The following is a 14,266-nucleotide window of genomic DNA, read 5'->3' as shown; positions in this document are numbered from 1 at the left end:
CATTGTTAAGCTTGTTAATATCTTACATGCTTGCCCTGTATACGTACCTACGCTTCCGTATAGACACGATTGAAGTGGTCGTGTAGCTGCGTACGGCCGATAGGACGGGCATACTGTATGCCCCTCGTTAATTTCTATAACCATAATATTTTACCATATGCATTCTTTCTAATTTTCAATTTATCTACAAATGCTGTTATTTACTTTCATGATGATTCTGATTTTTTTCAAAATTTTCTATTTTTAGACTCAAAAATTGTATTTCCTTGTAAAAGTGTCACTGGAATTATTTGTTTGTACGTTTACGACAATATCATATTAAATTCACTGGTATTCTATATGATAGACTGTATACGTGCCTACGGTTGCGGAGCGACACGATTGGCAAGGTCTTGCATTTGCGTACGGCAGAACGAAGCGGCATACCGGAAGGCCTTCCTTAATTTCTTTAACCTTGATTTTGTACAGTATGCATCCTTCCCAGTTATCGATTTGCTTTTACATTCTGTAATTGACTGTTATGATATGTTCGATTATTTTTTTCAAAATATTCGATCTTTATTTTAAAGAATTTGATTTCTTAGCAAACGAGTGCTTGGAATTAGTTGAGTGTTTAAATATATGATGATTCTTTGTTAAACTTATTTTTATCCTATACGATTGTTTGTACACATACCCCCACTGCCGGAGCGACACGACCGGCGAGGTCTGATAGTTGCGTACGCCAGAGCAGAGCGGCACTACTGATTGGTCTTCTATAATATCTTCAATCCTGATTTTGTACTGTATGCATTCCTTCGTAGTTTGCCATTTGTTTCTACATACAGCAATTTACTGTGATGATATGTTCGATTTTCATCAAAGTTTCCAATTTGTAACTTCAGAAATATTATTTCGTAGTAAAAGTGCCTTTGTAATTAATGGAGCGAACGTATGTGATGATATTTTGATCAACATATTTTTATTTTATATGATTGCCTGTACACGTGCATACGCTGCAGGAGCGACACGACAGGAGTCGTCCTGTAGTTGCGTCCGCTAATCGGAGCTACACTGACATATGGTCCTTGTTCATTTCTTTAACCCTGATGTTGTACCGTATGCATTATTTCGCAGTTTTCCATTTGCGTCTACATGCTGTAATTTAAAGTTGTGATATTGTCAATTTTCATGACAAAACACTGTATTACTTAGTAAAAGTGTCTTTACAATTATTCGTATGTACGTGTATGACAATATTTCGTTAACTTACTGTTATTTTATACGATTGGCCGTATATGTACCTACGCTTCCGTTCCGACACGGCTGTAGTCGTCCTACTGCTTCGTACGACCGATCGGAGCGACACTACAGTATGGTTATCGTCAGTCGGTTTAACCATGACTTTGATCCGCAGGAATTTTCGCCCAATTTTCCATTCACTTATGCATACTCCAATTTACTGTTATGATATTTCCGATTTCTTCAAGATTTCAAATTTCTAGTTTAAAAAATTGCATTCCTTATGGGATGTGCCTTTGGAATCAGTTGAGTTTACGCTAATGACAAAATTTTGTTAAACATATTATTATTTTATATGATTCTCTATACAATTACCTACACTGCGGGTGCAACGCGACTGGCTATGTCATGCTTTTGCGCACGGAATGTCGGTGCTGTACAATTGGATGGTCTTCATTTATTCCTTCAATCTTGATTTTGACCTGTATGCATTTCTCCCCATGTTTCATATTTATTCAAACATATTCTAATTTAGCGCTATATCTCCGATTTCATTCAAAATTTTCAATTTGTAATTTATATACCTCTATGCCGAAGTAACGGCTTCCTTTGAATTGCTTGTGTTTTTACTGAAGACAATACTCTGTTAAACTCGTTATTGACTTTTGTGATTGTCTGTGTACGTACCTACGCTTCGCGAGCGACACGACCTGCGTGGGCTTGCAGCTGCGTACTGCAGATCGAAGTAGCTCTACTGGATGGTCCTCGTTAATTTCTTTAACCATAAGACTGTGCCGTGTGCATCCATTCGCAGTTTTCTATTTATTTATAAATACTGAGTATTACTATTAGGGTGTTTACGACTTTTTTCATGATTTTTAATCTTTAGGTTAAAAAATTGTATTCCTCAGATGAAGTGTGTTTGGAATTAAATGAGTGTACGCATATGACACTATTTTGTTAAACTATCTGCTATTTTATATGATTGCCTGTATGCGTACCTACGCTTTCGGAGAGACACGACTGGCGCCGCCATGTCGTTGCATACGGCAGATTGGAGGGGTACATTGGATGGTCCACGTTAATTCCTTTGAGTTTGATCTTGTGCCGTATGCATTTCTTCCCAGTTTTCCAATCATTTATATATACTGCAATATGCTGTCATGATATGTTCGATTTTTTTTCTCAAAATATTCGATCTTTATTGTACAAAATTTGATTTCTTAGCAAACGAGTGCTTGGAATTAGTTGAGTGCTTAAGTATATGATGATTCTTTGTTGAACTTATTTTTATTTTATACGATTGTTTGCACACATACCCCCACTGCCAGGGAGACACGACTGGAGTGGTCCTGCTCTTGCGTTCGGTAGATCGGAGGGACAATATAGTCTGATTTTCGTTAAATCCTTTAACCATGATATTTTACCGTATGCATTCTTTCGCAATTTTCAATTTATCTCACCATACTGTAATCTACTGTTATGATATCTTCGATTTTCTTAAAACATTCCAATCTTTAATTTGAAAGAATGTATTTTTTACAAGACATGACGCGAAACTAATTGAGTGTACGGCAACGACACTGTCTTGTTGAACTTAATGTTATTTTATACTATTGTCAGTGTATGTACCTATTCCTCCAGAGCGATCCGGCTGTTGTGCTCTTGTAGTTGCGTATGGTCGAATGGAGGGAGACTACTGTATGATCTTTGCTAATTTCTTTAACCTTGATTTTGTACCGCCTGCATTCTTTCTCAGTGTTTCATTTTTTTATAAGCACTGTAATCTACTGTTATGATATTTTCGATTTTTTTAGAAATTTATATTAATATTTATATTTTAAAATATATATATAAATTTATATTTAAATTTCTATTTAAAAAAACTGTATCTACGATAAATAATTGTATTTCTGGCAATATTACATTAAATTCTTTCTTATTTTATATGATTGGTTGTATACGTACCTACACGTCCAGGTTGACACGCCCGGAGAGCCCTTGTAGTTGCGGACGACTGATCGGTGCGGCGACTGCTTAATGGTCTTCGTTAATTTCTTTAATTTCTTAATTAGTTTAGTGATTGCTTAGGGCATTATTTTGTTAAACATACTGCTATATTAAATAATTGTCTGTATACATATCTTCGCTTCTGTCGCGACACGACTTGAGTAGTCTTGAAAGTGCGTTCGGTAGATCGGAGCGACTGTAGTGTATCGTCGTCGTAAATATCATTAACCCTAATGTTGTACAGTATGCATTCATTCGCAGTTTCCTATTTATTTTTACATACTGCAATTAACCGTCATGGTATCATCGATTTTTTTTTTTCATAATTGGCAATTTTTGATTGTGAGAATTGTATTCCTTAATAATAGTGTCTTTTGAGTTAGTTGTGTTTACGTTTATGACAATATTACGTTTGTCTTGATGTTTAGGTTTATGACAATATCACGTTAAATTCTATGTTATTTGATATGATTGTCTGCATACGTACGTCCGCTGCCGGAGGGACACAATTGGTGATATCTTGTTGTGTACGACAGATTGGAGCGACACTACTGGATGTCCTTCGTTAATTTGATTATCCTTGATTATGAACCACATGCATTTTTTCACAGTCTGCCGTTTATTTATAAATTATGTAATTTACTGTTATGATATTTTCGATCTTTTTTCGTAATTTTCAATTCTTACATAAAATATTTCATTTCTTAGTAAAAGTGTCCATGGAATTAGTTGAGTCTACGTTTATGACCTTACCTCGTAATGATTATTGTTTCATTATGTGATAGTTAATATACGAACCTACGATTCTGGAGCAACACGGATGGAGTGCTCTTTCTGTTGCGTTCTGTATATTGGAGCGACACTACTGAATGCACTTCTTTAATTTCCCTAACCTAGATTTTGTGCCGTATGCATTTTTTCCCATACGGCAATTTATATATACATACTGTAATTTACTGTTATGATATTTTCGATTTCTTTCAAAATTTTCAATTCTTATTTATAGAGATTGCATTTCTTAGTAAAAGTGCCTTTACAATTAGTTGACTGTACGGTTGTGACATTATCTTATTAAACTTATTGATATTTTATACGATTATCAGTATAGGTACCTATACTTATGGAACCACATGGCAGGAGTTACCTTGTAGCTGCTTTCGCTAGAACGGAGCGACACTACTGCATGATCTTCGATAATTTCTCTAACCTTGATATTGTACAGTATGCATTCTTTTGCAGCTTTTCGTTAGTTTATACATTCTGTTATTTACTGTTATGATATTTTCGATTTTTTTTTCATAATATTCAATTTTTAGATTAAAAATTTATATATCCTAATAAAAGTGTATTTGTAATTAGATGAATGTACGTTTACGACACAATTTGGTTAAAATTATTCTTACTCTATATGATTGTCTGTATACGCACCTACGCTGCAGAAGAGATTCGACCCTCGACGTCTTGCACTTGCGTCCGGTAGATCGGAGTGACACTACTTGATGGTTTTCGTTAACTGCTTTATCCTTGATATTGTACCGATTTATTACCATGATATTTTCAATTTATGTCATGATTCCCAATTTTTTATTTCAAAAATTGTATTTACTAGTAAATTTGTCCTTCGAATTAGTTGAGAGTACGTTTATGACAATATATAGTTGAATTTGTTGTTGTATTATTTGGTTGTCGGTACACGTACCTTCGCTTCCGTATCGACACGGCTGGAGTGGAGTTGGAGTAGCGATCATTACATCGGAGCAGCACTGCTGTATGGTCTTTGTTTATTTCTATAACAGTAATGATGTGTCATATGCATTCTTACACAGTTCCCTCTTTGTTTCTACATACCGTATTTTACTGCTGTAATATTTGAGATTTCATTCATAATTTCCAGTTCCTAATTTAAAAAATTAAACTTCATAGTAAAATTGTCTCTTGACGTAGATACGTTTGCCTATACGCCAATATTTTGTTTAATTTTATGAAGTATTATATGATAGTCAGAATACAACCCTACGCATCCAGAGCGACACGCCTATGGTGGACCTGCAGTGGCATATGGCATAACGGTGCGGCACTACTGGATGTTCTTCGTTAATACGCTAACCTTGATTTTGCCCCTAGCATATGTACATACTATAATTAAGAGTTATGTTTTGGACTAGTTTCAGAATATTCAATGTTCCGTAAGAGAAATTGTATTTCTTAGTAAATGTGTCTTTGGAATTTGTTGAGTGTACGATTGTGACTACAGTTTGCTGAGTTTGTTGTTGTATTATAGGACTGTCTGTACTCGAGCTACGCTACCGCAGCCACCTGACTGGAGTGAGCATGCAGTTAAGTACGGTAGATCGGGCGCCACTACTGTATGACCTTCGCTAATTTCTTTGACCTTGATTAGGCACCGTATGCAGTGTTCCCCTGTTTTCAATTTATTAATACAAACTGTAATATACTGGTAAGGTATTTTCCATTTCTTTCAAAATTTCCAGTTTTTATTTGAAAAAATTGTATTACTTAGTAAAGGGGAGTTTGCAATTTGATGAGTGTACGTTTATGACAATATTTTCATATGCTTGTAGTTATTTTACATGACTCTCTGTATACACACCTGAGCTACCGTAGCGAGACGACTGGCGTGGTCTTGTATTTACGTACTGCAGAACGGAGCGACACTGCTGGATGGTTTTCGATATTACTTTTAATCTCGATTTTGTAAGGTATGCATTTTTCCCAGTTTTCCATTTATTTGAATATGTTGTAATTTACAGTCCAGATATATTACATTTTTTTCATTATTGTCAATTTGTAGTTTAAAAGATTGTGTTTCATAGTAAAAGTGTCTTTGGAATTAGTTGCGTGCACGTTTATGGCGTTATTTTGTTAAGCTAATTGTTATTTTGTATGATTGTCAGTGTGCGTATCTTCACTGTTTGAGCCACACCACTGGCGGGATTTGTAATAGCGTACGGCAGGCAGGAGTGGCATTACTATACGGTCCTCGTTAATTTCATTATCCTTTATATTGTACCGTATGCATTTTTCCCATTTATTTATACATATAGTAATTCAATGGTATAATATTTTCAATTCTTCTCAAAATTTTTAATTTTTTTTAAATAAAAATTTTATTTCCTGGTAAAAGTGTTGTTTGAATTAGTTGATTTTACGTTTATGACAATATTTTGTCACGTTTTTTGTTATTTTGTATGATTGCCATATATCCGTACCTACGCTTGCGGAGCGACATGGTTTTATTGGTCTTGTAGTTGCGATAGGTAGATCGAACCGACACTGCTGGGTGGTCCATGTTAATTTCTTTAGCATTCATATAGTGCCGTGTGTATTTTTTCCAAGTCTTCAATATATTTATTCATACTTTTACTTATTATTATGATATTTTCGTTTTCTTTCTATATTTTCAAATTTTCATAATTTCCAGTTCTGAATTTAAAAAATTATACTTCAAAGTAAAAGTGTCTTATGAAATAGGTAAGTCTGCCTTCATTCCAAATTGTGTTTAATTCGTTGTTGTATTATACGACTGTCTGAATACAAACCTACGCATCCATGGCGACACGCCTAAAGTGGACGTGTAGTGGAATATGGCATATCGGTGAAGCACTACTGTCTTCTTTAATTTAATTTTATGCAATTTAATTAATAATTTTAATTTGAATAATTATAGTTATTAATAATAATAATTCTTATTTTAATAATTTTAATTAATTCTATAATTTCCCTAACCTAAATATTGTTCCGTATGCATTTGATCCCAGTCGTCCATTTATATGTGCATACTGTAATTCACTGTTAAGATATTTTCGATTTTTTTCAAAATTTTCAATTCTTAGTGAAAAGGTTGTATATCATAGTAAAAGTGTCTTTGAAAATTGTTGAGTATACGTTGATAACAATATTTCGTTAAATGCCTTGTTAGTTTACATTGTCTGTATACGCACCTGCGCTGTCGGAGCGACACGGCTGGAGTGGTCTTGCAGTTGCGTTCGGTAGATCGGAGCGGCACTATTGTATGATGCACGCAAATTTTTTCAACCTTCAGATTGTGCCGTATGCATGTTTTCCCCTATTTTCAATTTGTCTATACAAACTGTGATTTACTGTTATGATATTTTCCATTTCATACGAAATTTTCAATGTTTATTTTAACAAATTGGTCTTCTAAGTAAAAGTGTCTTCGGATGAAGCTGAGTGAACGTTTAAGACAATACTGCGAGAAGCTTGTTGTTATTATATATGATTGCCTGTATGCGTACCTACGACAGCGGTGCGACACGGTTAGAGTGGTCTTGTAGTTGGGTCCTGCAGGCCGGAGTGGTATACTGCATGGTCTTCGTTAATTTCTTTAACCTTGATTATGTACCGTGCGCATTGTTCCGCAGCTTTCCATTAGTTAATACGTACTGTAACTTACTCTTATGATATTTTCGATTTCTTCCTAATTTTTCAATTTTTTGATAGAAGAATTGTATTCCATAGTGAAAATGGGTTTTGAATTAGTTTAGCGTACGTTGAAGATAATACTTGTAAAGTTTATTGTTATTTTATATAAAGTTCTATATATGTACCTACGCTGATGGAGCGACACCACTGTCGAGGCCTTGCATTTGCGAATGGCAGAGCGGAGCGGCACTACTAGATGGATGGTCTTCGCTAATTACTTTTACCATGATGTTGTACCGTATGCATTCTTTTGCGGTTCTCCATTTACCTACGTATACGGTAATTTACAGTCATGATATTTTTGTTGTTTCACAATTTCCTATTTCTCATTTTAAAAACTGTATTTCTCAGTAAAAGTGTCTTTGAGATTAGTTCAGTGCACTTTTTTTATAAAATTTCTTTAATTCTTTGTCACTTCATATGATTGTCTCTATACGAGCCTACGCTGCCGGATTGATACGACTGGAGTGTTACAATAGTTGCTTACGGTAGATCAGTGCTGCACTACTGTATGGTCTTCGACAATTTTTTTAACCATGACTATCAGCCGTATGTTTTTCCCCATGTTTTCTGCACATTTTTATATACTGTGCTGTATTGCTTTGATATATACGATTTGAATCAAAATTATGAGTATTTAGTCTATAAAATTCTATTTCTTAGTAAAAGTGCAGTTTGAATTAGTTGCGATTACTTTGATGACAATATTTTGGTAAGCTCGTTGTCATTACATATGATTGTCTGTTTCCGTACCTACACTTCCGGATCGACATGGATTTAGTAGTCTTGTTGCTGCTTTCGGTAGGTCGGAGTGGCACTGCTGTATGGTGCTTGTTAATTTGTATAACCTGGATATTGTGCCGATTGTTTTCTGTCGGAAATTTCTACTGATGTCTACATACTGTAACTAGCTGTTTTGATATTTTCGTCTTTTTTTATAAATTTTCAATTTTTAGCATAATAAATTTTACATACTAGTGAAAGTGCCTTTGAAATTAGTTGAGCGTACGTTTATGACAATATTATGTTAAATTCTTTGTTATTTTATACGATATATTTTGATATATATGATTTAGATGATAATTTCTTTAACATTGATATTGTACTGTATGCGTTTTTTCCTGGTCAAACATTTATTTACGCATACTGTAATTTACTGTTATGATACTTTCAGTTTTTATCCGAATTTCAATTTTCGGTATAAGAATTCGTATTCCGTCGTAAAAGTGTCATTGGTATTATTTGATTGTACGTTTTGTACGTTATTCTGCTAATCTTACTGTTATTTTATGCGATTGTCTGCGTATGTACCTACGCTTCCGGAGGGACACGGTTGGAATTGATTGTTGCTGCGCTCGGTAGATCGGTGCGACACTAGTTATTGATCATCGTTATATTCTCTTACCTTGATATTGTACCGCATGCATTTTACCGCAGTCATCCATTCATTTCGGCACACTGCAAGTTACTCTTAGAATGTTTTCGGTTTTCATAATAATTTCCAATTTTTTATGTCAAAGATTGCATTTCCTAGTCAAAGTGTCTCCAGAATTAGATGAGCGCACGTGTATGACATTATTTTGTTAACCTTATTTTTAATTTACATTTGTATACGCACCTACGCTGCCTAGAGTGACACCACTGGAGTGGGTTTGTAGCTACGTATCGTAGATCGGAGACACACTACTGTACAGTATTCGTTAATTTCTTTATACTTGATATTGTATTTTATGCATTCGCTGGCAGCTTTGTATTTACTTATGCATACTGTAATTTACAGTTATGATATTTTCGATATTTTTCTAAATTTCAAAGTTTGAATTTATTAGAAAGTGTGTCTCTCCAATTAGTTGATTGTACGTTTAAGACAATGCTGTGATAATTTTTTTGTCATTTTGTACGATTGATTGTATACGTACCTACGCTGCCGGTGCGCCGTGACTATGGATGCCTTGTATTTGCGAAATTAAATCGGAAGCGACAACAGCGTATGGTCTTTGTTTATTTCTTTAACCTCACCAATGTACAGTAAGCATTGTTTGGCCGGTTTCCATTTACTTCTACGTTCTGCAATTTACTTTTATGACATTTCCCATTTGTTCCATAACTTGCAGTCTTTAATTTCAGAAACCGTGTTTCTTAGGAAAAGTGTATATGGAATTAGATGAAATTACGTATTTGACAATATTTATTTATGCATGATGTTATTCTATATGAGTGCTTGTACACGTACATACGTTGCCGGAGCGATATGACTGGCGAGGTCTTGTAGTTGCGTACGGCAGCTCAGTGTGGCACGACTGGACGATCTTCGTTAACCTTCCAAACCTTGATATTATACCGTATGCGTTTCTTCCCAGTCGTTCATATATTAATAGATACTGCAATTTATCACGATGACTCCCGCCCGACTCAACGGTGGCCCATCCTTGTCTGTTCCCTGCGGCAGCATGAACAGCCGTTGGCCCATACTAGATTGTTCCGCGGCGCGGCATGCATCACCGATGGGCCACGTATGTTAATCAATAAGTGCGCAGTACAAAATGTTATTTTATTAATTTAACATTATACATTAACATATCTACCTTATAATCACACATTTGACACAAAATACGTAATGTACAATTTACTTAATACATTGAATAAAATAAAATATAACGACTTATGTTACCGATGCAATTTTTTAAAACATTCTAAACAAGGTGCCGCTTATCTGGACATCTGCCACAAAAGGTCAATACTTTTTTTCTTTTGTTTGTGGCGAACTATGTACCCTTTAAGTTTTTTAAGCGTTTGCAACAATCGTTACATCTTTTCCTCATCTTCCTCGCAGGCGCTTGGTGTGAACTTAAAAAATGTTTTTTCCGTCTACATTCCACTAGCTCTGCACTAGAGGGATTCTCAACACTCGTCAATAGATAATCAATAATTTTCTCTTTAAATTATAGATTTGGTAACGCTTGGTTCCCCACTGTTTGTGGACGTACCATGCATTTACTAAAGAGGTCTCGCATATTAGCTCCATAATAACTTTTCTATACCATTCTACCGTTTTCCGGTAACATCTATAACAGGAACACATTTCACCTGATATATCAACTCTCTCCTTCGCAGTATTGTAGGAAAAACGGTGCCTGGTTTTAATTTATCATCTGTGCCACGAATAATGGCGCAATTGTGAGATCTCTGAGTGGTTTACATACAGATGGGACTTTTGTTGGTCCACTTTAAAAATTTCACGCCGCTCCGATTTTCGAAGAGATATAATGTTGCTCCGTTTCTGTTTCTGCTTTGCCTGTGGCGGTAGAAACTTTCTATTCATTTTGAATGTATTGCAAATATGTGTTGCTTTGGTGAGAAGATCTTAGACTAAAGGAATTCATGTATAAAAACTGTCGGTAAATAAAATCCGGCCCTTGAAAAATAGATCTCGTATCAATATCATGACTACATCATGAGAATGTGCTTTTAGAATTCACGTTTCAATTCATCCGGAATAAATATGCACATCCGTCCGGAAGGCAGAATTTGTACAGTTTTATTCCGTACTTGTACCGCTTACCTGGTATATATTGACGAAAATTAAGGCGCCCTGTCCACGGAACCATAATTTCGTCACTTACTATACTTTTACCGGGTTTTACTGCATCTTGGAATGCATGAAGAATTTTATGCAGCACATTTCGGATTTTGTGTAACCGATCCTCGGTTCTAGCCGTAGCATTACCAGAAAAGTGCAAGTACACCAATATAGCTTAGAATCGATCGCGTTTCATTGCTTTCATTATACGCGCATTCGCATACATCGCCTTTTTGGACCAATATAGTCGAATTTCGGGAACCTGCACTACACGCATATCAAGCACGATACAAATAAAGGTATTCAATTCACTTTTCGTAATGGGGTTCCATGCTTGTTGGTGTTGTCTCCTGCTATATGCTGCATTCGCTATGCACTGAGCAGCACACCTATTCGTCTCTTCTTCGATGATCTCCAATATTTCGTCCGTGAAGAATAATTTATATAATGCAACTGGATCGTCGCCGTCCGTCTCCTTTATCAGTAGCTCTTCTTCTTCTGCATACTCTTCCTCTGGTGCAAATTTTTCAGCTATTTTCCGCCGTTCCGCATCATCATCTTGATCCCCTACACCAGACTCCGAAACTTCTGCTTCCGTCGTACTCCTATCGCGTGCCGTGTACGATGATGATGATGAAATTATTCTATTTCGTCGTCCCCTCCGCATGATTCCAGATACAGATTCATCAGACGAATAACTGAATTCCACATCCATTTTATCTTATATTTAGGTGGGCAAAAATGAAAAATGAAGAATGATAACCGCCTTTCTAGAAGGAAGGAAACTTCATACTACCTTTAAACCTACTGGAAGAAATGTGTACTCGGGAACCATTCAGAACTGTACTGACCTCGCGACTCAAAAAAACTACGCACAACACACAATATATACAACGCACACTAACTAAAGTCTTCTTCACTTTCCGTCAACTCTAAACTCTCCGTAAACCACGTGTCCCTGTCTATACTCTCATCGATCACCCCAACTTACTATGTCACTCATTATATAAGAAGTGCCAGCTGGGTAGTATTCGTTCGCTCAGAAATCACTGATTTCCATCATTACGTGTGGGCGGTCCTAAACGTCTAATTGGGCCGCCGAATGCCCAGAGGCTGGTCAAAGTTCGCATACCTCTAGCAGCTCACCCCTAGGCCCGCGATCGGCTAAGGGAAAGGGAATATTTCTGGAAAATCGCACAATGGTGCACGGCCACTAAGCCCGGCAATATATCTTTCTTTGGCGATCCTAGAGACAAAACTCTAGTGCGGAGCCCCAGAGACCCTTTGCATGTTACAAGTTTCCAGGGCGCCTGGATATCGGTAGTCGGGGATTCGACGAAATTGCAGCTCGCACTCAACATAATTTACGCATAAAACTTACACTACGTCCTAGAACTATTTTCGTCGTGTGCGACAACCGGTCGCAGTATTTCTAAAGAATTATTGCGTTTGAAAGTGTCCTATTACTTATATTCTAAACTTCTCGTGGTCCGAAGCCCCTACTTGACCGAACTTGGGCTCTGGCACGGAGAACATGGCTGGCAATGGGCCAGGGGAAGGGCCACGTGCTCTACACTCTAGGACGTTCCCCAGCGCGGGGTCATAAATATCAAGAGGCCACACAAACGGAAAGTGCTCCGGTCACGGCGCTTGGATAACATGTAATTTGTATATATTACGTGCCTGAAGTATCGGCGCCTCACCTTGTAGGAGAGCGATCGCTCCACCACTCCCCCGCGTGAGAGGACTTATCCTCCCTCAAGATGTACTATGCGAAGATCAAGGGAACACCTGTGGACCCAAAACTCCAATAAGCGAAGATTTCCTCTGTTCGGCCATCTCCACGGGTTTTCAAAACGCACCATGGAAAATTGTGGAGAAAGTAAAAAACTTTCATTAAAACGGTCAAAAGGAGTCTTCGAAACGACGAAGATTGCAAATAAATCATCAAAACGTCGAGGAGTCGAAGTGGAAGTTAACGTGCTAGTGGGCATTATGGCGCAAGCATTGAACAGTATAATTTGGTGCCGTGCGGCGCCACCCCATGGAACGGACCGTTAGTTGAAGCGCGCCGCACGAAACAGACCCCGAATATCCGCGCCGGCGTCAACGTGCTAAGATTGAATCCGTGAATTAAGACGTCTATCACCAAAACTGTTCAGTGGATTTACTCACGGCATACATGGCTTGTCTCTCGGAATCACAGCATGTGCGAAGCTACTAACGTAGTCTTTCGGTACCCATATATGGTGGTAACGTCCTCGACAGGTTCGACACTAGATCTTCTAATTTATACGTGAAACTAAGGGCCTCGTCACTAAAATGTAAACTGGTTTGCTTCTCTGAGCAAAATTATACTCTCGTTACAGCGTGTTAGGTTGACGGAAGGTGAGATACTCGGTAAAGATTATAACTTTTTAACACTTGGAAATGTTCTCCGGTGGCTAGCCTCCCTACTATAATATTAAGCCTTCAATTAAGGTGCCTATTGCCAATATCGTTCAGCGAATTTACACCCGGAATGGGAATGGTATGCCTCTCGGAATCCTAGGATATGTGAAGCTATTAACTTAGCCGTTCGACTCTCAGGGAACGTGGTATCGTTGCCGAGCGGTTTGGCCCTCGATCTTATAATTTATGCAAGAAGATAAGGTGTCCGTCACTGAATTGAATACTACATTCTTTCTCTGAACACGAAGTTACACCCTCGATGATGAGCAAGAGGTTCGCGGAAGGCAAGGCCTTCGGAAAGACGCATGATTTCATACCAATTGGCAGCGCTTTCAAACGGTTTGACGATATATAGTTATATGCACACCGTGGATTAAGGTTTCTATTGCCAACACGGTTCAGCGGATTTACACAAGAAATATCTGCTTTGACTATCGCAATTTCAGGGTAGGTGAAGCAATTGACATAGCTGTGCGACTCTCAAGAAGGGTGATAGCAGTATCGAACGGTTTGACACTCGATCGTCTACTACCTACATGA

General features: G+C 37.2%; 1 protein-coding gene across 1 annotated transcript; it reads right to left on the bottom strand.

The window, feature by feature from the left end:
* Positions 1-11,587: 11,587 nt before the first annotated feature.
* Positions 11,588-11,990, bottom strand: LOC143219983 (uncharacterized; the record flags this gene model as incomplete). Its single annotated transcript, XM_076445749.1, has 1 exon — positions 11,588-11,990. A coding segment is annotated over exon 1 (403 nt), but the record flags the coding sequence as incomplete, so codon positions are not given.
* Between the last annotated feature and the right edge of the window lie 2,276 nt (positions 11,991-14,266).

Source organism: Lasioglossum baleicum, unplaced genomic scaffold, assembly GCF_051020765.1.
Source record: "Lasioglossum baleicum unplaced genomic scaffold, iyLasBale1 scaffold0119, whole genome shotgun sequence".
Taxonomy (NCBI): Eukaryota; Metazoa; Arthropoda; class Insecta; order Hymenoptera; family Halictidae; genus Lasioglossum; species Lasioglossum baleicum.
The sequence above is the reverse complement of the archived record's forward strand: the minus strand, read 5'-3'. Positions and strand labels throughout refer to the sequence as shown.